At 42.7% G+C, this 26,114-nt stretch overlaps 1 protein-coding gene across 1 annotated transcript in view; it reads right to left on the reverse strand.

Moving 5' to 3' along the window:
* SLC24A5 (solute carrier family 24 member 5) overlaps window positions 1-26,114 on the reverse strand; it is a gene marked incomplete at its 3' end in the record, with an annotated part of 105,033 nt that overhangs the window by 26,881 nt on the left and 52,038 nt on the right. Inside the window, exons 4-7 of the mRNA XM_082254928.1 lie at window positions 25,484-25,587; window positions 24,905-25,005; window positions 21,462-21,745; window positions 13,373-13,579 (exon numbers count right to left, since the gene is read on the reverse strand). Of these exons, the coding sequence (XP_082111054.1) occupies window positions 13,373-13,579; window positions 21,462-21,745; window positions 24,905-25,005; window positions 25,484-25,587 (696 nt within the window). The remainder of the gene's footprint in view (window positions 1-13,372; window positions 13,580-21,461; window positions 21,746-24,904; window positions 25,006-25,483; window positions 25,588-26,114) is intronic.

Below are 26,114 nucleotides of genomic sequence, written 5' to 3' on the forward strand. Positions count from 1 at the left end.
CAGAGTACCTGTGAAAAATAAATTTTTTTTTTTAAATGTCTGAAAACAAATCGGCCAATATTGGCCGATCCGATACCGATATCCGATGACCAAAATATCGGTATCGGCAATAAAAAAAAGCGATATCGGTTGATCACTACTAAAAAGTATTGACTCAGGGGGGTAAATACACTTTTCACATATTTATAAAAAATTTTGAAAACCATCTATCATTTTCATTCCATTTCACAGTTCTGTGCTACTTTTTTTGTGTAAACCGCAATTTTCAAGTCTTGCCACAGATTCTCATTTGGATTTAGGTTCGGACTTTGACTGGGCCATTCTAACACACGAATATGCTTTGGACTAAGCCATTCCATTGTAGCTCTGGCTGTATGTGTAGGGTCGTTGTCTTGCTAAAATGTAAACCTCTGTCCCAGTCTCAAGTCTTTGCAAACTAGGTATTTGACTCCATCCATCTTCCCATCGACATGATGTTGCCACCACCATTTTTCCAAAGTGGAGATGGTGTGTTCAGGAGGATGTCCATTGTTAGTTTTCCGCCACACATAGCGTTTTGATTTTAGGTCAAAAAGTAAAATTATGGTCTTATACGACCAGAGCACCTTCTTCCACAGGTTTGCTGTGTCCCCCACATGGCTTCTTGCAAACTGCACACAGGAGTGCTTATGGCTGTCTTTCAACAATGGCCTTCTTCTTGCCACTCTTCCATAAAGGCCAGATTTGTGGAGTGCACGACTAATAGTCGTCCTGTGGAAAGATTCTCCCACCTGAGCTCTGCAGCGCCTCCATAGTTACCATGGGCCTCTTGGCTGCTTCTCTGATTAATGCTCTTCTTGCCCGGCCTGTCAGTTTAGGTGGACGGCCATGTTTTGGTAGGATTGCAGTTGTGCCATACTTTTTCCATATTCGAACAGTGCTCGTGAGATGTTCAAACCTTGAGATTTTTTTTTTTTTTTTTTTTTTAAATCTAACCCTGCTATAAACTTCTCCACAACTTTATCCCTGACCTGTCTGGGATTCCTTGGCCTTCATGATGCTGTTCTCTAACAAACCTCTGAGGGCTTCACAGAACAGCTGCATTTATACTGATATTAAATTATACACAGGCAGACTCTATTTGCTAAATTAGGGGACTTCTGAAGGCAAATGGTTCCACTAGATTTTAGTTAGGAGTATTAGAGTAAAGGGGGTTGAATACAAATGCATGCCACATTATTCACATATTGATTTGTAAAAAATTTTGAAAACCATTTATCATTTTCCTTCCACTTCACAATTATGTGCTACTTTGTTTTGGTCTATCACATAAAATCCCAATAAAATACATTTACGTTTTTTGGTTGTAGCATGATAAAATGTGGAAAATTTCAAGGGGTATAAATACTTTTTCAAGGCACTGCAACTAGAAAAATGGTGACGTGTTCAATAGTTATTTTACCGGCTGTATTTGTGCAGTATGTGTGTGCCTGATTATGTGAGTGCCATGCGTCTTTTACTGGAATCATCATCTGACATTTGTCTGCTGTGATCATAGTCTTAAATAAAAAGATTGCTATCTTCTATGACAGAGTATTGTGCGGTTTCTGTACCTTGAAACCAGAGGGAAGCTGATGTCATTTTCGATTTAATGCCTTTGCTATATATGCACCCAGATTTTCCTTGGAGAGGCATTTTGATGGAATAAAGGAAAAATATATAATGAGTATTCCATTCGTAGCAAGTTTCAGTCAGCTGATCTTTGAGGATTGAAGTGGGGGATGTAAGCATAGATTTTGTGATGGTTTATGGGGAATTTCAGTACAGTGTATAAAGCATTCCCTGCTCCCTTCTCATCATCAGATCCACAACACCCTGTGCTAGAATGATCATCTCTTGGATATCCTCAGTAGTATGCAGGGTAGGTTTTGTGCGGTTTAAAACTCCAAAGAGCTGACTGCAACTACTGTAAGTTCTTTTGGGCAAGCACTTTGAAACTGCAGAGTGGAAGATCTGGGGCATTGAGAAAAGTATTATTTACTTACTACACATACACCTCTCCAGAGATCCAGATTGTTGCACGACTTTCCTTAACATGCTATCACACACAAAAGTAATATTTCAGCTACAGGAAAAATCTCATGGGACAAGTCACCCACTGACAACTTACATTTCGTCTGGACTTTAGCGGTGAGATTTCCCAACTGTGCCGTAAAAATAAAGTAAAAAAGTAATGGCCGTGGGCTTGGAGGATCGTATTTCGAAACTAAAAGGGAAAACCTGGCTAGACATTTTTCAAATGACCTTTTTATTTTAATTTAAAAAAGTTGAAAATCTAGACAGTAGGCAGGCACTCCTAACACTGTAAGCATGGGCAGTGTGTTGACAGTTTAGGAGCAGTCAAGCAGTAATAAAGGATTTATCTGATCTTACTACGACTAAAGGCCGTACACACTAGTGGAAATTCGGCCGGGAATTTTCGTCCGATGACCGATCTGCCGATTTTCGGCTTGTTAGTATGATGCTTCCGACAACCGACTCCGACTTTTCGGCTGAAAAAATCCTGGTGTGCAGGCTATATAATTTTTGTCGACCGTCAAATCACGTCCGATTTTCGTCTCATTAGTACAGATTTGGATGGGGAAAAATCTTATGAGCAAGACTAGGCATGCTCAGAGATGAAAGAACACAAAGAAAGCAATCCAACACATGACATCACTTCTGAAGTAGAATTCTGTAGTGCAGGAAAATTCGTGTGCAGTCTAGAGCACATTCCAACCAACAGACACCACTCTGGACAAAAGACGGACGACCGGTCGGCGGAAATTCGTTGCGTGAGTACGAGGCTTTAGCCTACTCACCCTGGTACATTTTGTTAGAAGCCAACCTAAAACTACCGACAGTGTGGGGATATGTGAGAAAAGTCTTCAAGAAAGGAAAGAAGCCAGCTTAAAAAAAAGTTGAATATGGAGGAGCATAAGATTTACTTCTTTGTTTCATTGAATAGCGTTGGTGCTTAGCGATTGGCCCAGCATTGTGACATTGGGCAGAAAGAGTCTTTAGCCATCTGTTGTCTTTGACTAGAAATTTAATGGCTAAGTCCATCTTTTGCAAATGTAATAAATTCAACCATGTTTGTAGGAAAAAAAAGTACATTTAGTATTTGAAATGAACAGACTGTTCATTTTTCTCCTTATGTTCATGGACAGATCATTGTGTCATCTTCCTGCCTTTAGGGGGGAGGCTACCCCTTTTCTGACCCTGAAGCAAAAGGACCACAGGACATGTTCCCTCAGTTAATGCTTCCTGTGAAATAAAGCAGCCCAGAAACCTTAATTCCCATGGGAGCTGGAACAACACAAAATTCTGGGGGAACCTATAAAGTCATCTGCAATTGGCAAGCCCAGTCTCTTGGCCCAGGGATGTCCAAGAGCCTTGTCGGGTGCTGCAGTTCTGAACGCCACTGCACCTGCATAGATAAGACACAGCGACACAGCTCTTCTGTGTTCAGCAGCACCAGAGACCAAGTGACACAGCCTTCTCCAGCAAGCAAAGGTACATAGACACCCATACTGATTGCCATATCAGTGATTTCCTGCCAACTCCACCACAGCTGGCTGTACAGCCTTCAGCTAATCCTACTGCTGATTCAGAGCCTGCTCATCCCACCTTCTTGCATACCTTCATCCAGAATTGGTGAGAGGGCAGTTGTGCCCAGCCTTAACACGGTTTGTTACATGTGGACACTGCTAGCAGACACCTTAACCCCATCTCGGCTAAGGAGATCCTATTACCCCCTAATGCAGACTTGACTCAGTTGTCATCACATATGCTCCAAATATTATAGGGCCCCTATAATTGACAAAAGAACATTCAGCCTCAGGCATGAATTGACTCTTCTCAAGATTTCTAGCAAAGACTCAAAGGTGCTTCCTTTCTACCAGTATAGAACTAGTAACCCTCCCTCCATAATGGTGTAACATGCGGTTTAGGTTTGGATGTCCTCAGTATGCACATGACAGTGCGGAAACTGAGTGCACTAGTTGCAGGCCTTCTTCCACGGTCAGTGCCGCATCTCTAAGGGATACTGTTACAGTCCATGTTGTCCCACCCAGTGGTCCATTTGTTACTTGTATTAGGTTGCCCCCATTTGTTACTTGCATTAGGTCACCTACTTTTCTAATGTTATCTGACTGAGTGCTGCCGCAAACTAATGGTTTTCTATTATCAGCCTGAACTACTCTAAAGTAATTAATACAATAGTGTTAACTAAAGTTCATGTTTATCGCCTTTATTTTGTATTACAGTGGGTACGGAAAGTATTCAGACCCCCTTAAATTTTTCACTCTTTGTTCTATTGCAGCCATTTGCTAAAATCATTTAAGTTCATTCTTCTTCCTCATGAATGTACACATAGCACCCCATACTGACAGAAAAACACAGAATTGTTGACATTGTTGCAGATTTATTAAAAAAGAAAAACTGAAATATCACATGGTCCTAAGTATTCAGACCCTTGGCTCAGTATTTAGTAGAAGCCCCCTTTTGATCTAATACAGCCAGGAGTCTTTTTGGGAAAGATGCAACAAGTCTTTCACACCTGGATTTGGGGATCCTCTGCCATTCCTCCTTGCAGATCCTCTCCAGTTCTGTCAGGTTGGATGGTAAACGTTGGTGGACAGCCATTTTTAGGTCTCTCCAGAGATGCTCAATTGGGTTTAAGTCAGGGCTCTGGCTGGGCCATTCAAGAACAGTCACGGAGTTGTTGTGAAGCCACTCCTTTATTTTAGCTGTGTGCTTAGGGTCATTGTCTTGTTGGAAGGTAAACCTTCGGCCCAGTCTGAGGTCCAGAGCACTCTGGAGAAGGTTTTTGTCCAGGATATCCCTGTACTTGGCCGCATTCATATTTCCCTCGATTGCAACCAGTCGTCCTGTCCCTGCAGCTAAAAAACACCCCCACAGCATGATGCTGCCACCACCATGCTTCACTGTTGGGACTGTATTGGACAGGTGATGAGCAGTGCCTGGTTTTCTCCACACATACCGCTTAGAATTAAGGCCAAAAAGTTCTATTTTGGTCTCATCAGACCAGAGAATCTTATTTCTCACCATCTTGGAGTCCTTCAGGTGTTTTTTAGCAAACTCCATGCAGGCTTTCATGTGTCTTACACTGAGGAGAGGCTTCCGTCGGGCCACTCTTCCATAAAGCCCCGACTGGTGGAGGGCTGCAGTGATGGTTGACTTTCTACAACTTTCTCCCATCTCCTGACTGCATCTCTGGAGCTCAGGCACAGTGATCTTTGGGTTCTTCTTTACCTCTCTCACCAAGGCTCTTCTCCCCCGATAGCTCAGTTTGGCCGGACGGCCAGCTCTAGGAAGGGTTCTGGTCGTCCCAAACATCGTCCATTTGAGGATTATGGAGGCCACTGTGCTCTTAGGAACCTTAAGTGCAGCAGAAATCTTTTTGTAACCTTGGCCAGATCTGTGCCTTGCCACAATTCTGTCTCTGAGCTCTTCAGGCAGTTCCTTCGACCTCATGATTCTCATTTGCTCTGACATGCATTGTGATCTGGAAGGTCTTATATAGACAGGTGTGTGGCTTTCCTAATCAAGTCCAATCAGTATAATCAAACACAGCTGGACTCAAATGAAGGTGTAGAACCATCTCAATGATGATCAGAAGAAATGGAAAGCACCTGAGTTAAATATAGGAGTGTCACAGCAAAGGGTCTGAATACTTAGGACCATGTGATATTTCAGTTTTTCTTTTTTAATAAATCTGCAACAATTCTGTGTTTTTCTGTCAGTATGGGGTGCTATGTGTACATTCATGAGGAAGAAGAATGAACTTAAATGATTTTAGCAAATGGCTGCAATATAACAAAGAGTGAAAAATGTAAGGGGGTCTGAATACTTTCCGTACCCACTGTATGTGTGGCAAAGGTTTGAAAAGGGTTTCCTAAACCTTGTGACTGAACCTAGAGTGTCAGAGGGGTCGACATGTTTACAAGGTCAAGGAAGTTCCAGAGAACATGCATCACTCAGCAGCCCTTACAGGGTGAAGCCCTACACGAGGTACGAACTTTTGGTTATGGAGGAAATGTCGATGGACTACTAGTGCGGTAATTAACCGCACTTGTGTGCCAATAACAACAAGTCCCTCTTCCACATGGCAGATGGGAAATCCATGATCCTTTAAAGTGAGTAACATGGCAAAAAAGGTAGACTTCATTGCCTTTGATGGCTGAATGGAGTTGTGGCCGAGCAGAGCAAATACAAGAGTATGACATTATGGTATTGATCAAGTGGTCCCTTGATACAGGGCCATTCTTACCCTTTTCTTTACCTATTTGTATTGTAGTAGGTGTATGGTCCCCAAGGTTGGAGAAAAGGAGGCAGTTAAAAGTGTATTGCCTATTCAGAGTGTGAAGATTTAGGATCGCTGCACTGAAGAGAAGACGAGGCACCCCACTCTACTTTAGGTAAGTTAAAAAAAATAAAATAAAATAATAGAAAACAATATACAAACTAGAGGTTTGCTTTAGAGAATCTGGTACTTTGGCTTTCATAGGTATGACACGTTTCCTTTTAGTAAAATATGAGGCCATTTTACAATAAAGTATATATATGTAAATAAAATATTCATGGGAATTACCTTTTAAAAAGCAAAACATATTCCTCTTACATGTTGTGAATGCAATTAGGAAGCTTGTCTCTCTACGCTGTGCAAATAATTTGTCAAGTAAAGGAAGAATACGATCATCTTTTTGTATAGTACAAGCTATTTACTGAAGATGCAAATAGGCTTACGGGCAATTAAAGCAAACATTTATGAGAGTTTTGTAGGTGGGTGGGTTATTTGTAATGGAAAACAACAGCAGGTGGTGTTTCTAAATATATTACTTTTTTTTTTTTTTTAAAGATAAACTAAGTTTCATTCATTTTTTTCCAATGGATTCAGTGAATGTTTCCTGGGGAACTGTATGAATTACATTTTTTATGCCAGCACATGAGAATGTCAACTTGCATATACTAGTAAGTTTGTACGATTGTATATGTATGACTATTTGTACTTTCTGAGGGCCCATTCGCATGACTGTCGTGGACGACTTTGCCCAATGTAGGCTAAACGCAATGACGATGAAATTCATTTTCTAATAGGTTCAGTTCTCACTAAAGAGCTGTCCCAGATCTCAAGGGACTGTCCCTCATTTGGAACAAAGTCCCTCTGTCCCTTTTTTCCTCCTCCTCATTCATCCCCCATTTTGGTCAAAACTATATAGTTGTATATAAAATGCACTATTCACTATTAAAAAGTGTTTCCCAGGGCTAAACCTTTCATCCAATCTTTAAATAGTTGCATTTGTAAATTCCAAAAGCCAATATAAAGGAAGAGTGGTGGTTAAAAAAAAAGTGCGTGGGTTTAAGCAATATGTTATTTGTAGAGTTCCTAATTTGTAGAAGGGGGTGTGACAGGGGGTGTGTCCTATGCCTACATACTTTTGCCAATAGGTGTTAATCATTCCCAGAGGCATAACTAGAACCTTCAGGGTCACAGTGCAAGAAACCATGAAGGGCCCCCCGGACCCCTTCCCTTCAAGCCTGGGGCTCTTCTCACTGATCCTGGGGCACTTTACTCTTGTTGCGGGACCCTTTATGATGGTTTCGCAGCGGGAACCTTTCACAAGTTCTGCAGTGGGCCCCCTTCCTGCCATCTTGGGGCCTCCCCACGGTGGTGGAATGCCAGGGCCCGGTTGCAAGTGTGACCTTTGCAATCCTGGAAGTTCACCCACTGGTGTCAGTATTTTTTTTTTTGTATTTTAATTGAATAAATTTTTTATCATTTTATTTAATTTTTTACAAGGTCACTGGCTATGTCCATTCAGAGAAGGAAGGAGCTGGTAAATTACATATTTACTGACCCTTTCGTGGTTCTCTATTGTGACACATCCCCTGCAGCAGCCGGCAGGAGAGGGGAGGGAGCACAGTGTGGGGGGTGGGGGGTGGGGGGCGGGGACCAGGGGAGCACACAGGGGCCCAGAGACAGCAGAACACAAGTGAACTGGATAGTCGTGGTGGGAGCAGCATACAGAGGAACCATTCTCCTCCATTTTTCTCCTGCAGCTACAGGAGGAAAAAGGAGGACAGTGTTTTCTCTAAATGCTGCCCCGCCAACCCTCCTTTCCAGGTGTACAGGAGAGCTGCACAGGCCCCTTCGAGCTTGGGGCCCGGTTGCAATTGCAACCCCTGTAGTTACGCCCCTGCTCGTTCCCATCTCAGAAAGTTGGGAGGTATGCATTATGGTGTTGTGTGATTTTATGAAAATGTAGCATGCTGCTTTTAGACACAGCACAATATGCCGCAACGCATGTGAAAGGAAGAAACAATGTATTTTGGCTCCTGCGGTCATCAAAAAATCTCTGCACAGTAATTCAATATTTAAAAAAAAAAAAAAAAAAGTGCACATCAGTGCAATGCAAATAGGTTTGGTTTGATGTCAACACATCCACTTGAGTACATTAAATGCAGGCAACATGAGCTAAATGAACAAGATGTGGTTTTAATCCAACCTAACAGAAAATTTATTGATGACAATAGGTGATAAAGATTGCTTTTGCTTCACAAAAATGTTATTGAATTATGCAGTCTCACATTGCAGTTTCTCCCCATTACATGATTGGCATTTCCTTACTTGCAAGGCAGGTAGCAGAACCGGGGTTACACTTTTTGCCACCATTGAATTCCTATACTGTAAATACCGAAATCTAATTTTAGGCAGATGTAAGACACAAATATGCGCAGCTCTCTATCCATTAACAAATCATTAAATGCATGTTTTTGATGTACACAGTATAATTACTTAAAGTGTTACTAAACCCAGGTAGCCCCCTCCTAGGTAGGTGCTAGAAGAGAGAATATCGTTTTTGGATCTTTTCTGCTTACAAGAGAGATTGCCAGGTAAATTTATATTGCTCTCTGCCTACCAGAGAGCAGGATCTGCTAGTGAGATCTGCTCATGGTGTTTAGGTACAGCTCAGTTTGTCTGAAGTGTTTCATACTGGTCCAATAGGGAGGCATATTGGACAGTGGGAGGAAACCTGACAAATGAGTGCATAGGCATTTAGTACAGCCCTGGTGATTGACAGAGGAAAGTGCCTTGATGCTTGCTGGTATACTGTATTAATGCCAAGAGCACATGTGCTCGGGGTCTTTCTGCTGAAGGGGGGGCTGCCCCTCTTATGTAGAAGCTGCCATGCGGCCTCAGGTGGCAAACTTAAGGGCCTTAGAGTCAGAGAGGAGCTGAACCAAGAAGTCCCGCAGAGCTGACTGAAAGGGAGACACTGGAGAGGATCAAATTCTTCCTACAGTGAGTACAGATCTGTGTCATGGGGCCTGTTCAGAGAGGGCCACCTCTTCTGTTGGAAGAGTCCGTGAGCAGGCGTCAGTCAAGGGGATGCTAGAGAGTCTCCTGAAGATAATGTAGATGCTTCAAGTTTGCGGCTAGAGAGCGCAAGAGGACTTAATTCTTCCATACAAGTAGCAGTATGGTTAAACAGTGTGTCTTCTTCCACAAATAACCTGGTTAGGCTTAGGCCCCCACACACGCGTCGAAAATTGGCAGGGAATTTTCGGCCAACATCCGATCTGCTTGTTAGTATAATGCTTCCGACAACCGACTCCGACTTTTCGGCCGAAAAAAATCTGGTGTGCAGATTATAACATTTTTGTTGGCCGTCAAAACACGGCCGATTTTCGTGCAGTCAGTACAGATTTCGACAGGGAAAAATCTGATGAGCAAGTCTGGGCATGCTCAGAGAAGAAAGAACACAAAGAAAGCAAACCAACACATGACATCACTTCTTAAGTAGATTTTTGTTGGGCAAGAAAATTCGTGTGCAGTCTAGGCACATTCCAACCAACAAAAAACCACTCTGGACAAAAGTCGGATGATCGGTCGGCCGATAATCGTTGCGTGTGTACGGGGCTTAAGTCTGTAAATAGTTCAAGTTGGAGTATTCCACTATTCCCTTCTCCCATCCAAGTTCCACAATAAAGATTTAAATACTCATCAAAACCCCTGGACTGTTTATTGAGTAACGAGCAACTGGGAGTAAGGATGGATGAGTGAATTTTCCCTCAGTGACTGTATGCAGGTAATCAGAGGAGGCCCAAGTAATCCGAGGAGGCCCAATAAGTCAACATGCAGCAAGCCCTACAGGGACAGTGCTACACCCAGGACCCTGCATTTACTATATCTGGTCTCCCACAGTACACAGAACATGGAAATGCTATTATTCTAAGTAAATATAAAATGCTAAATACCTTTTCTCAGCAGTATAAAGAAGACTTATGACTTCTATCACTGTCCGGCCAAGCACTGGTTAAAGCTTGCAGGAGGGGTTTTCACTCTCCTGTGACTGCCCTATGAGGCTGCATGACCCCTGACCCACTGTCTGGACAGTGTAGATTGGCCCAAACACATGCACCCCCCCTCCCCCAAAACAAAAAAAAAAAAACACTCTAGCAATGCACACCAAACTGAGCACGTGCAGAATGCCTGCCTTCAAGGCTCTGTATGATCAGCAGATGGATTGGGGACAGTGAAAGAAGGAGCAAATGAGAGAAGACAGGATCAAACAGCCTTTTTACACAATGCAGAGGGATTAACCCCTTAGCTTCCACAATGAGTAGAACAAGCATGCTTTACTGCATATACAGACTGGTTTTACTCTGCAGCTCCTCTTTTCACGGTCTAGTCATAGGCTGGGTAAGAAACAAGAACTTTAAATGTTACTTAAAGCAAAATCTCACCTGAAAGGGCACAGGGCAATGGTTCATGAGCCCATCCCTGCTCATGAACCATTAGTGACAGGGACACCAAACTTGGGGAGCACGGAGAGGGGACCCAGGACTACGATGTACCCAATACCCATCAGGCCTCGCGGTAACATCGCACAAACAAAATCATGGGACGCATGACGCCCCAAAGATGCTCTTGTACCTTTTTTGGGCTTCATGCTTCCCGCGATTTTGTTTGCGCGATGATACCGCAATTTCGGCAGGCAGAAAATCGCGGTAACATCGAATAGCGTTTGGGATGCCATTGCAAATCACGGGCAACGCACAGGCGCCCCGCGATTTGCAATGATTTCCGGATCATCACTGTGATTCTGCCCGCAATCCGCTACGCCCACATGTGAGCGTAGCCTTAAAAATGATTGTTTAAAATAAATGTTTTTACATTGATACATGTCCCCCAGGCCAGTACCCGGGTCCCCATACACTTTTTATGGCAATAACTTGCATATAATGCCTTTAAAATTAGGACTTGATTTTTCAGATTCGTGTCCCATAGACTTCAATAAAGTTTGCATGTTGGTTAGAAGTTTTTCCCTGTTGGAGATGTTCTGGTGCAAACCGAACAGGGGCGTTGTTCGGCCCATTCCTACTGACGGAGGCTGCAGAGTTAAGGTAGGAGACAGAGAGAGAGGACTATAAGAGCTTGCACATGGTCCCTCCTGGCCCGAAACCTCCTGAGACACATCACAGGTCCCAGTAGGCTGCAGGTCCATTCAAGTGCAGTGTGACCTGCGCATTTGCAGTGGGGAGCCAAATGTACAGCTGCAAGAAGTCACAGCCAGCTTCTCACATCCAAGATGGCGGTGCCATGGACCCAAAGACTGGTGAAGAAGCAACCTGGGTGATGACAGTGCTTGTTTTCCAGGATTAGTAAGTGTATGCTTATTAAATGTCAGCAGTATTTGTATCTGTGGACTTTTTTTCCAGACCGAATAGCCTCTTTAGGTTGTCTAAAGTTGCCCTCATACTTTACATTTCCAATTCACAGTCTCCGTATTATCCCAGTACTATTACGAACAACAATGTAAGGGTGGGTTTTACTTAACCACTTGTCTAGCGCATCACAAGGATGTACGGCTGCAAAGCGACTTCCCTGCACTGGATCACGTAGTAAGTGATCCACACGCTCGGGCAGGAGTCGTACTCCCGCCAGCCTGGCTGTGCTGTGACTCGTCACAGCACATGCCGATCACCAGGTCCCAGTCAATGATCGACCACAGGCACCCAGTGATAAGCTGAGCTTCCCCGAACACAGCTGTGTGAATGTAAACAAAAACAGAGCTATGATCAGTGACAGATCTCATTTGTGCATTCCATGCTAAGCAAGAAATGAAAAACTAGATCCTTAGGAAAAGCAGCACACAGTACATACAAAAACACATGTTATGCACACATTTAACCCCTTGATTGCCCTGGATGTTAACTTCTTCCTGCCCAGTGTCATTAGTACAGTGACAACGTAGATTAGCACTGATCACTGTAATGATGTCACTGGTTAGGTCAGTGGCAGTTTGTCTCAGACTGTCCACCGCAGTATCACAGTCCCAATATAAGTCGCTGATCACTGCCATTTACTAGTATAAAAAAAATATTAAATAAAAATTCCAGTGTATATTCCATAGTTTGTAGGTGATATAACTTTCACACAAACCAATCAATATAAACTTATTGGGATTTTTTTTCAAAGATATGTAGCAGAATACATTTTGGCCTAAATTTATGAAGAGATTTGATTTTCAAATTTTTTTATGGGATATCTTTAATAGCAGAAAGTAAAAAATATTGTTCAAAATTGTTGGTCTTTTTTCATTTACATAATGAAAAACCCAGAGGTGATAAAAAAAGAAAAAAGAAAAAACAAAAGAAAGCTCTATTTGTGTGAAAAAAATGCTAGACTTTTCGTTTGGGTACAGTGTTTCCAAACCGCACAATTGTCTATTAAATTAGCGCAGTGCCAAATAGCAATGAAGGAGGTAAAATCTTCCGGAGGGCAAGTGGTTAAGCAATTCATTTATTTATATGCAGACTGACCCTAGTAGTTCATAAATCTGAAGGATATTGCATATTCAGATTGTAACCTTTCGTTTTACCTCCAGAGCATTTTTAAGTTTTGGATAGAGTTGAACAACTGTCATTTTTTATTGCTGTCTATGCCCCTATTAGGGGAGGTTCACCCCTTTTGAATTGGCTTGTTTTCCATTATCATTGACAGTTGAAGTAAATGAAAAATCCAAAATTTTGGGTTGTCCCCAGAACAGTAGTAGAGGGGAACTCCTCCAATGGGGACATTAGTTCTTGTGACCTGGGGGGCCACAAGGCATTCCCCTAATTTACAGGGATTTCGTCTTGCTTCCCGTTTTGGCTATGGGACAGGAAATGAAGGTAAAGCTCACCTAGGAAATGACACAGATGGCAAAAAAAATAAGTTTTGACTCTAGTTCTACTTTAAATTAGAAGAAAATAATTTTGTAAATGTGACATAAAGGCAGTAAGAAAAAGAAATGCATGGAAAATAATTTTATCCCAAACCTACCCACTATGGTCACCATCCAAACTAGAATGTAAGTCACTCCAGAGATCCAGATAGCTGACATAATAAATGTCAGGATGAACCAATTATGCCAAGATTTTCTTCTGCAGTCAGGAATAGTCAGGTAGAACAGTGTAATGACTGGCAATGAGAGGACCCACAGAATTCTTTTCAAATCATCGTCAGGCATTGCAAACACACTTGGAGGATCTGTTATATAAGAGAACAATAAATGCATGTAACAAAAGAAGCTCAAAAGCCACAGTGACATCTGTCAGAAAAGGAACGGAAACCCCTTGGAGACAAAGCTTGTAACTATCAATTAAGGCTTTTCAGGGGAAGTCTTGATTCCTTCAACGAGAACCCTGTAAGTAAGAAGGCTGATTTTCCAGCAGTCAAAAATCTATATGTTCCTTTGTCATCATGGTTCATGGTTGTAAAGGTCTATATCCATTTTGCTGCACTAAAATACATCTTTAAAGATTTTCTCTCCTTTGGCTGGCAGACCTGATATATTGCTTGAAAAAAATAGTGTGTTAGACAGCAGTCACACCTTTGATTTAGAACGTACCAAGGTTTTATATGGATTTTTAATCTACATTTATTGTGGAGGACAATGCTTGAGAGCCGATCTGTACCATCAGCTCTCAAAAGAGATTTTTAGTATAAGAAAGGCAGGAGTATGCAGTGGCTGACGCCAACCAAAGTGCACAACTCCCAAATCAAATTGGGTTCCTTCTTACAATGAAATTGGATATTTGTTAAAACAGCAGTTTGTCAAAATATATATATTTTTTAAGTTAAGAACTAATAACGAAGACCATCTAAATTACAATAAAATGTATGTTTATTTAAAAAAAAAAAAAAAAAAAAAAAAAAAAACCACAAAGGATAGTAATTACAGTATCTCACAAAAGTGAGTACACCCTCACATTTTTGTAAATATTTTATTATATCTTTTCATGTGACAACACTGAAGAAATGACAGGTTGCTACAATGTAAAGTAGTGAGTGTACAGCTTGTATAACAGTGTAAATTTGCTGTCCCCTCAAAATAACTCAACAAACAGCCATTAATGTCTGAACCGCTGGCAACAAAAATGAGTACACCCCTAAGTGAAATGTCTAAACTGGGCCCAGTTAGCCATCCCCCCCCCCCGATGTCACGTGACTCGTTATTGTTACAAGGTCTCAGGTGTGAATGGGGAGCAGGTGTGTTAAATTTGGTGTTATCGCTCTCACTCTCTCATACTGGTCACTGGAAAGTCAACATGGCACCTCATGGCAAAGAACGCTCTGAAGATCTGGAAAAAAAGAAGAACTGTTGCTCTTATAAAGATGGCCAAAGCTAGAAGACGATTGCCAAGACCCTGAAACTAAGCTGCAGTATGGTGGCCAAGACTATACAGCTGTTTAACAGGACAGGTTCCACTCAGAACAGGCCTCGCCATGGCAAACCAAAGAAGTTGAGTACACGTGCTCAGCATCATATCCAGAGGTTGTCTTTGGGAAATAGACGTACGAGTGCTGCCAGCATTGCTGCAGAGATTGAAGGGGTGGGGGAGTCAGCCTGTCAGTGCTCAGACCATACGCCACACACTGCATCAAATTGGTCTGTATGGCTGTCGTCTCAGAAGGAAGCATATTCCGAAGATGATGCACAAGAAAGCCCGCAAACAGTTTGCTGAAGACAAAAAGACTAAGGACATGTATTACTGGAACCATGTCCTGTGGTTTGATGAGACCAAGATAAACATATTTGGTTCAGATGGTGTCAAGCGTGTGTGGGGGCAACCAGGTAAGGAGTACAATGACAAGTGTGTCTTGCCTACAGTCAAGCATAGTGGTGGGAGTGTCATGGTCTGGGGCTGCAGGAGTGCTGCTGGCACTGTGGAGCTACAGTTCATTGAGGGAACCATGGAGTCCAACATGTACTGTGACATACTGAAGCAGAGCATGATCTCCTCCCTTCAGAGACTGGGCCACAGGGCAGTATTCCAACATAACAACCCCAAACACACCTCCAAGATTACTACTGTCTTGCTAAAGAAGCTGAGGATAAAGGTGATGGACTGGGCAAGCATGTCTCTGGACCTAAACCCTATTGAGCATCTGTGGGGCATCCTCAAAAGGAAGGTGGAGGAGCGCAAGGTCTCTAACATCCAGCAGCTCTGTGATGTCCCCATTGAGGAAGTCCTGGAACATAATGGTGGCCACACAAAACATTAACACTTTGGGCCCAATTTGGACATTTCCACTTAGGGGTGTACTCCCTTTTGTTGCCAGTGGTTTAGATGTTAATGGCTGTGTGTTGATTTTTTTTGAGGGGACAACAAATTTACACTTATACAAGCTGTACACTCACTACTTTATATTGTAGAAAAGTGTAATTTCTTCGGTGTTGTCACATAAAAAGTTATAAGAAAATATTTACAAAAATGTGAGGAGTGTACTCACTTTTGTTAGATACTGTACATGTAAGGGTGTTCCTTGTACTGCTGGCTGGTCTTGAAATTTGAGGTCCTCTGACCTCCTCTCCCCACTCCCCCTGATCTGTAATCTTCTGATGTTGCAGGCGTTAACAGAGTGGCTGGACTAGGTCTGCTCATTCTTCCTCCCTTTTCCATGCATAGAAGCTGTACTTTAGCTTCCATCAGTGAAAAGCGCCTTTATGAATGGAGAATGGGAAGTTTAAAAGGTCGGTTTCCTCCATTATATATTATATATATATATATATATATATATATATATATATATATATATATATATATATATATATATATATATATATATATACACATACATATATATATATACATACATATACATATACACACACATACATACATACATACATTTTTTTTTATTTATTTATTTTTTGATGGAAGCTACAGTACAGCTTTTATGAAAAGTCGGTACGTACTCTTGACAAGTGCCCACAATGGAGGGGTCAAGTGCCTAACTCCCTGAATAAAGAAAAAGTATGCAGCAAGTAGTATGTGACCAAGGGCCATTGAATAAAGACCGCTAAGGCCGACACCTGACTCTTGATAGTGCTCAAGGCCAGTTTCTGCTAAACCCCCCATTGAAGGAAGGTCAAGATCCAAGTCACCGAAAAAAAGAGCGACAATGAACCCCAAGAGACTCACACAGACTCAGGCAAACCTCTATCCATCAGCACCTGGCGTTCAACAGCAAAGCCGTGTAAAGCAGGATAGAAGAAGATTTGTCCTTGGGACAGCAGATCCTCCCGACAGGAAGCTTCCAAGGAACATCGGCGACCAGCCGCACCAAATCGGTGTACAAAGCCCAGCGAGGCCAGTTTGGGGCCACTCAATTTTCCAGGAACTCATTGCTGGGAGTATAGAGACATTGATCAGTAGTCTGGAATCTTCCAGTGTCCAGACCCCATAAGCAGAAATTTTGCTGAGGACGCCTCCCCAGCTGGACAGAGTGGCATCCGTGGTGACCACTGTGTAATACAAGGGGAGGAAGGATTTGCCCAGCCGAAGCACAAAGCCGCCATATCAGGGACTCTTTGGTTCCCCGGCTCAGCCGGATCTGATTGTCCAGAGAATGCGGATTCTTGTCCCATTTGGCCAGAAACTCCCTTGCAGGGACCTGGTATGAACTATGCAAACGTAACCGCCTCAAAAAGGTAGACACCATCAGGCCCAACACCCGCATGCAAGTCCAGAGGGATTACCATCTGCTGGACAGCAGGAGACAAATTACAGCTTGCAGTTTCTGGAGTTTGTCCAGAGGAAGGAGCACTCTGGCTAAGGCCGGGTCCAGAGTCTGACCCAGATAGTCCAGCTTTGTGGATGGAACCAGAGCAGACTTCTGAAAATTCACAATCAAGCCAAACACCCTCAAGCTCATATGGTGATCTCCAGGTTTTCCACCAGAGCAGTGGGAGACTCCGCCCGCAGAAGGAGGCTGTCCAATTAGCCCAGTACCGCTATCCCCTCATCAGCCTAACAATGCTAGCACCGGGGCCAACACTGTCGTGAAGACCCGAGGAGCAGAAGAGAGACCAAAGGGTAACGCCACAAACTGATAATGCTCCTCTCCTACGGCAAAGCGGAGGAAGCGCCTGGAGACCGAGACATATTGGAATGTGAAAGTAAGCGTCCTTGATATCGATGGAGGCAAGAAAATCCCTGTGATGCAGGGAAGCCACCACCGTGCGAACGGACTCCATTCTGAACTTCTGCACCCGCACAAAGCAGTTCAGCGCCTTGAGGTCCAGAATGGGACGCACCTTGCCTTCCTTCCTGGGGACTGTAAACGGGTTTGAGTAAAAGCCCCTGAAAATGCTCTGAAGTCGGAACCAGGACCATCACCCTTTAAAGTAAAAGATCTTGCACTGCCCCAAAAAGAGCCTTTAAGCGGACTGGGGACAGTGGCACGTTGGAAGGAAGAACCCTACCAGAGGGTAAGAACGAAACTTGATCTTGTAGCCGGACCGAATGACCTTGTGGACCCACCTGACTTGTACCAGGGGAATTCATGGGTCCGGGAACCAGGGAAGACGTCCCCCCCACCCCAGATATGGGTGAGGGTGCACCTTCATGCTGAAGGGGCCTTGTCCACGGTCTGGAGAAGCCTGCTCTTGACTTGCCAGAACAAGTTTGCTTGGATCCTTCAGAGGAGGTCCCCAAGGGCTCCGATCCCTCGTCGGTCGCCCCTGAGGGATGAAAAAACTTCTTATGACCCGAGAAGGATGGCCCACATCCACGACTAGGGTCCTTGTCCTTAGTAGCCTGCGGAAGAAAGGTACTCTCCCCCCTGTGAGACAATTAAGGAGGTCATTCAAGGTAGCACTAAACAGGTGATCTCCTTGAAAGGGAAGATTAGTCAAGGCCCTTTTAGGACCAGCATTTGAGCTAAAAGGCACGCCGAAGGACCACTGCCAAAACAGAGAGCCAACCCACAAGGAGAGCCGCATCCAAAGACATCACAGATAAAATGCAGCCCCTGGACCAGCTGGTCCACCAGCTCAGCAAAGGCAGGGGGGGGGGGGGGAGGCTACTCCCCTCTAGGTAATGGTGAAAAATCCTAGCCCATTCGGTCAGTCTGCGACACCAGGGCAATGGTGAAAATCGGCCTCAGTGCCAAACCAGCCAGGGTTTACATATTGCGGGCCACAGCCTCCGCCTTCCTGTCAGCCGGGTCATTAAAGGCCAGCGACTCCTCAACTGGAATCATGGTTGCCTTGTTTAATCTGGAAACAGGGAGGACCACCGCTGGTGGAACAGTCCACTTCTTAAGAAGGGACTCCTCATAGGGGTATCACCTAGCAAAATCGCTTAGAAAACCCCAAGGGGATGCTTTGGTCGTCCCCACTTTTTAGTGACAATTCTGCCAAAATAGGAGGGCAAAGGGAACCCCTTTTTCACTCCGAATGGCTTGTGAATGCCAAAGGGAACCTGCGCCTCTGCCACAGCTTCAGCTGCGTCCTCCATCTTTAAGGTCTCACGCACAGCTACAGTCAGTGCGTCCACCAGCGCCTTTTTGTATGCGGTTGCAAAAGTGAAAGAATCCTCCTTACGATCTGAGGATTCAGGCCAGCAGGGTGACCCTAGTCCGCATTGGCTGAATCAGATTCAGGATCTGACCGGGGGAAGGCGGGGGGCACTTTTTACCAGCCTGTCACCCAAAAGCCCCCTCCACCAGGGACACCAAGGACTCCAGGACCGCCATCAGTGCATCAATGGATGGATGGGGCCCAGAGCCTTGAGAGAGGGGATCAGGTGGGGAGATGTGCTCCAAAGACTCTAAGAGTCACCAGGGGGACCCCACAAAAAAGTGTAAAACACTACTAAGGGACAACCCCCACTGCTCTGGCAGCCCACCCGGTTGCCAGCCACAGAGCAACAATCGATCCCCAGTAGAGAGGGAGAGGACCCCACCAGTCTCACTACCCCGCAGACACCAGGCACTGCAGCCACCAGGAGAATCTGCACTGCACGAACGGCGATCAGGAAAACAAAAGATCCAGGAGTCAGCACCAGGGGATGAGGAGGGGCTCCCATTGCCAATATCGCCGCCCAGAGGGCTCCACTGTCATACCGCCAACTATTTTCAATCGCAAACCACTGTATAATGTCTGCCGGACTACGCAAACATGGCCACCATGCATTAAGCACACAGGCTACAAGAAAATGGCACCACGAGGCTCCCAGGGACCCAGGAGCCCGTCACCCAGTCCGGCAGTTGATTGTAGATCTCACAGGAAAAAAATCTAAGAGAAAAAGAAAATTCTATCAAAAAAGAAAAAACTGCCAGGACCAGAGATCCCAGCAAGGAACTAGGTCCTTACTCCCGACTAGGCAGAAAAAAATGAGTACCTATAGCAGATAGAGGGAGTATACCCCGAGACTGCCCATAGGCGTAGCCAGACTTTTTCTGCCTAGTGTCCTACTCCTGTAGGGTGCAGTATAAGTCAATGGTTAAGAAGATCAGGAGCTGTGTAAAACATATTTTATTGGGATTTTATATAATAGACCAACACATAGTGGCACATAATTGTGAAGTGGAAGGAAAATGATAAATGGTTTTCAAAATGTTCTACAAATAAAATACGTGAATAGTGTGCTGTGCATTTGTATTCAGCCCCCCTGAGTCAATACTTTGTAGAACCACCTTTCACTGCAATTACAGCTGCAAGTCTTTTTGGGGATGTCTCTACCAGCTTTGCACATCTAGAGAGTGAAATTTTTGCCAATTCTACTTTACAAAATAGCTCAAGCTCTGTCAGATTGGATGGAGAGTGTCTGTAAACCGCAATTTTCATGTCTTGCCACAGATTCTCAATTTGATTTATGTCTGAACTTTGGCTGGGTCAAACACATTCTAACACATGAATATGCTTTGATCCTAAACCATTCTATTTTAGCTCTGGCTGTATGTTTAGGGTCGTTGTCCTGCTGGAAGATGAACCTCCGCACCAGTCTCAAGTCTTTTGCAGACTCTAATAGGTTTTCTTCTAAGATTGCCCTGTATTTGGCTCCATCCATCTTCCCTGTCCTTGTTGAAGAAAAGTATCCCCACAACATGATGCTGCCACCGCCATGTTTTACAGTGGAGATGGTGTGTTCAGGGTGATGTGCAGTGTTCGTTTTCTGCCACACATATAGTTTTGCTTTTAGGCCAAAATTTTTAATTTTGGTCTCATCTGACCAGAGAACCTTCTTCCACTGGTTTGCTGTGTTCCCCGCATGGCATCTAGCAAAATGCAAACAGGACTTCCTATGGTTTTCTTTCAATAATGGCTTTCTTCTTGCCACTCTTCCATAAAGCCCAGATTTGTGGGGTGCACAATAGTTGTCCTGTGGAAAGATTCTCCCACCTGTGCTGTGGATCTCTGTAGCTCTTCCAGAGTGATCATGGGCCTCTTGGCTGCTTCTCTGATTAATGCTGTCCTTGCCTGGCCTGTCAGTTCAGGTGGACAGCCATGTCTTGGTAGGTTGGTAGGTGCCATACTCTTTCCATTTTCGGATGATGGATTGAATAGTGCTTTGTGAGATTTTGAAAGCTTAGGATATATTTTTTTTTCTTATAACCTAACCCTGCTTTAAACTTCTCCACAACTTTATCCCTGACCTGTCTGGTGTGTTCCTTGGCCTTCATGGTGCTATTTGTTCAATAAGGTTCTCTAACAAACCTTTGAGGGCTTCACAGAACAGCTATATTTATAATGAGTTTAAAAATTACACACAGGTGGACTCTATTTACTAATTAGGCGACTTCTGAAGGCAATGGTTTCCACTAGATTTTAGTTAGATGTATCAGAGTAAAAGGGGGCTAAATACAAATGCAAGCCACACTTTAACATTTTTTACAAATAAATATTTGAAAACAATTAATAATTTTCCTTCAACTTCACAATAAATGTGTCACTTTGTGTTGGTCTATTAGATAAAATCCCAATAGAATACATTTACGTTTTTGGTTGTAACATGACAAAATGTGGAACATTTCAAAGGGTATGAATACTTTTTCAAGGCACTGTAGTCATCTGTTTTGATGTACATTTGGCAACGTAAAGGAGGAAGAAAAATAGGTTTCAAATACAGCCAATACTTGCCTTCATAAAGCTCATTAAGTCCATGTAAACTCATCGAGAGCTGAGAATAGTCTGAGTCTTCCTGAAAGATACCGCTATCTGACCGGGAATGATGGCGAACTACACGTACGCTCTCCTCTTTCCACCCCAGTAAGAGCTGCTGCTCTGTACCCTCTTCTAATGCCTCTGCAAAGCATCTACAGCAAGGACTGAACTTCTTCATCATGTACTGACTTAGTCGAATATCAAAGCACAACATCGCAATGTAGAGTGCATATACCAAAAGCAATGAAGCAGATTCATACCTGCAACACAAATAAGAAAATATGCTTAAAGCCCAAGTTCAGCTAAAAACCAACAACACATGGAACATAACTTATAGTATCATTCATCAGGAATGTTCTTCTTTGTGAAAGGAGAACTCTTCCTCCATGTCTCCATCCTTTGCATCAGCATCCCTTTCCCCAATCACTAACATCAGTAATGTTTTCTTTCCTTAAACACTGACATTTGTAATGTGTTTAGGTCACCCGCTGCAGCATTTTGTGATACAGTTGGCAGATTCCTTGCATCTCTCCTGCTCAGGTTAAAGCCTTCTCATCTCCAGGACATGTGACTGCCAATGCCAGCTTGTGATCAGTGCATGACTGGAGCCAATTAAATTAAAAACTTTTTCATGGAGGTCAATGATTGAAGAAAGTGGTGCAGAATAAAGACACTACACCTGTTCTGCGTTAGAAATCTTGAGGTTCTACTATTGCATAAGAAGGAGTTTCTGGCCAGTATTGTGTTGGTAATCCTTTTTTTTTTTTTTTTTTTACTGACACCGACACAATTACACAGTGCACTAGCTCACTATATATTAATTTCAGTAGAAGGCTAGAGAGGATAAGGCAGATGAAAGCTTTGCTGTTGCAGATTTTGAATTACCTGTAGGTCTGATTCCTATATTGTGAAATCTGGTATAGAGGTCCCTATAATCCTCATCATCATCGTCATCATGCTGATGTATTACCGGCATTTTAACAGCTTTGACCTCTACATTTTACATCTAGCAATTTTACACAACTGTTATAGTTTGGTAAACCCAGTGGTTATCTATTGGAGAAGCAGCCGTTCTGAATTGCGTGCCATCAATCCTATTCAGCAGTGAATTGTTGGTCACACATGAGAAGATATAGTTTATAGGCCAGTGGTCACTTTAGGAATTACATACCCTACTGTGTAAAGTCTTAAGCAGGTGTAAAAAATTGTTGCAAATTCTGAATGCTTTCAGAAATAGAAGTGTTAAAGAAGTTGTAAACCTCAGAATTAAAAAAAAAAACAAAAAAAACAAACACCTGAAAGACAAACACATAATGAGCTAGTATGCATCGCATACTAGCTCATTATGAAATACTTACCTTAGAACGAAGCTCCGCAGTGCAGCTCGCTCACCTCCCTCACGGGCAACATGTTCGGTCACTCTTCTTCCTGCTTTGCCGCATCCGGCCATCTCATTGGCTGGGGCCGCGGTGACGTCACTCCCGCGCATGCGTTCGGGAGCCGACTTTCACGGCACTTGGCTCTGAAGGAACGGCACGAGCGGCTGTTCCTTCAGAGTGCATGCGCCAGTGATGTCACTGGCTGCATGCAAGCTAAATATCTCCTAAAAACGGTACATGTTTAGGAGATATTTACAGTACCTATAGGTAAGCCTTATCATAGGCTTACCTATAGGTACAAGTTGCAGAGGAGGGTTTACTTCCTCTTTAATAGTTTATTTTCTAAATTAACAAAAATGAACAGAGAAAAGAGAAATCCAAATCAATTCAATATTTGCCGTGACCGCCCTTTGCCTTCAAATAGCATCAATTCTTCTAGGTACATTTGCACACCGTTTTTGAAGGAACTCGGCAGATGGGTTGTTCCAAACATCTTGGAGAACTAACCACAGATCTTCTGTGGATGTAGGCTGCCTCAAATTCTTCTCTTTGTGTAATTCCAGAGAGACTCGATGATGTTGAGATTAGGGCTCTGCGGGAGTGCCAAACCATCAATTCCAAGACTCCTTGTTGTTGTTCTTTATGTTGAAGATTGTTCTCAATGACATTGGCTTTATGCGTGGGGTCATTGTCCTGTTGCAGAATACATTTTGGGCCAATCACATGCCTCCTGCCTGGTATGGCATGATGGAGAAGTCTGCCAGTATTTCTCTGCATTGAGGACACCATTGATCTTGACCAAATCTCCAACTCCATTTGCAGAAATGCAGCCCAAAACTTGCACCTCCACCATGCTTCATTGTTGCCTGCAGACACTCATTTTACCGCTCTCCAGCCCTTAACCAAAAAAACTGCCTCCTGTTACAGCCAAATAGTTCAAATATTGACTATCAGTCTAGAGCACCTGCTGCCATTTTTCTGCACCCCAATGCCTATGTTTTTGTGCATAGTCACTTAGCCTTGTTTCCACATTGGAGGTATATATTTTTGGCTGCAATTCTTCCATGAAGACCACTTCTGGCCAGACTTCTCTGAATAGTAGGTGGGTGTTCTGTGCTGATAGCACTACTGGACATCTTCCGATGTCAAAGGGAAGTAAGCATGATGTGTCTCATCTGCTGCATACATTTCCTTGGCCAACCACTGCATCTATGGTTCTTAATGTTGCCCTTTCTTTGTGCTTTTTCAAGAAAGCTTGAACAGCACATTTTAAAACCCAGTCTGCTTTGAAAATTGTCTGTGAAAGGCCTTGTTGATGCAGTACTATCTTGTGTCTTGTTGTTTTGGCATAATGTATGATCTGTGAAATGAAACTGCCTTCCACAATCTCACCTTGACCTTAGTAGCAGAGTTTGGCTGTTCCTCATCCAGTTTTAAGCCTCCTATACAGCGGTTTCTGTTTCAATTAATGACTGTTTCAACCTACATATAAAATTTATGATTATTAGCCCCTGCTTGGTAGAATTGGTTAATTATATACCTGACTAATCCTACAAAATCCATGACTTTGTGCAAGTGTACAAAGTGTTCAAGTGGAAGAGTTGATGCTGGCTTGAAGCCAAAGAGCAGTCACACCAAATATTGCTTTGATTTAGCTTTTTCTTCTGTTCGTTCACTTTGCATTTTGTAAATTGATAAAAAAAAAAAAAAGTTTTAAATACATATTTCTCATTCCTACATTAAAAGCAGTTCTTCACACCTGCCTAAAACTTTCACAGTACTGCATCTCTAAACAGCAAAGTTCACTCTTATACTCAATGTTTTAATGCCTACTTTCTTTTACTGTGTAGAAAATAATCATTTTACTGTGTAGTTTATTTTTTAGCTGGTCGGATTAGAAGTGAGTAGATGTGTACATTCTAGGATCAAAGTAATTATAAAGTTCCTTCATTTACTGTCCTTGTGTATTCTGATAGACATATATATATATATATATATATATATATATATATTTATTTTTTTTATTAAAAGGTTTCTTACCAATAAATTCTGTTGTCAAAAGTTATTCCAATTACTGCTCCTACACTGACTGCATATGCAACACAGTCTCGAAATAAGGGCCAACAAGACAGCCTTAATATCTGTATAAAAAAAAAGGAAAGCAACATTCAAAATACAGTCTGCTGAGCCAACACGGTACTGTACACCCCAAGTGCTACCAAAATTCTTTGTACTTGTTCGTCATATTTGTAGACATTTAAATTGAGACGGTTATCTAGCAGCCTATCAAATGTAGAATAAAGGAACATGAATGCTAATTTGAATGCTTGTCTGGCACTGTTAGACATTATATGGTAAGTATGAGACGTAAATGCATGAATCATTAAGATGCATTGACCACAGCAGAGCAATTCAGAGTTGACCTGGAAAACCACATACATGGAGCCTTGACTTTGTATTTTACATGTGCTTATTCTTTTATACACACTTAAAAAACAGTTTTAGAAAATCATAGCAGCTGCAGACCAAAATGTAAATGTTTTTTTATGAACTTGAAAAATTACAAAAAGGTGACTTTTTGTATTCGTGGATATATGCAAAATACACCAGGCATCATACCGCAGTTGATAACAAACAGCAAGCAGCGCATATTCCAAGGAGATTGTATACAGCAGATCCAACAATAGTGCTGATTCCAATGTCCCCTTTGGTGACAAACACACCTGCAATACAAGATGGAGCGGAGTGAACATTTATATGGGAGAACAGCTGGTAATTCTAGCAACAATCAGGTCTGAACAGATTCAAAGATAAATTCTAGGTATGGATATTTTTTGCAGCTATGTTGGTCCAGCTTGAACCAAGGAAACATATATATATATATATATATATATTTATTCACATACATACACACACACTGTATATCATGCCTGGCTGATCCCCCTGGAAGTTGGAAATCACTGAAATGGACAATGATCTCCACCTGCTTCCAAGTCTTGTACTGAGTGGCTGCTCCACTGCATTTTAAAACACAGGTTGCTCGCTCAGCCCAGGCACCATTCAGAGGTAGCTTAAAGGATAAATTCACTTTCTAAAAAAAAAAAAAAAAAAAAAAAAAAAAAAAAAAAAAAAAAAAAATAATAATAATAATAATAATAATAATAATAATAATAAAATGCACATTTTTATGCAGGTAAAAAAATGTGCATTTATTATTTTTTGTAGTAGGAGGAAAGCATTGCACCAGCGA

Source organism: Pelophylax lessonae (genome assembly GCF_965119305.1).
Source record: "Pelophylax lessonae genome assembly, chromosome: 4".
NCBI lineage: Eukaryota > Metazoa > Chordata > Amphibia > Anura > Ranidae > Pelophylax > Pelophylax lessonae.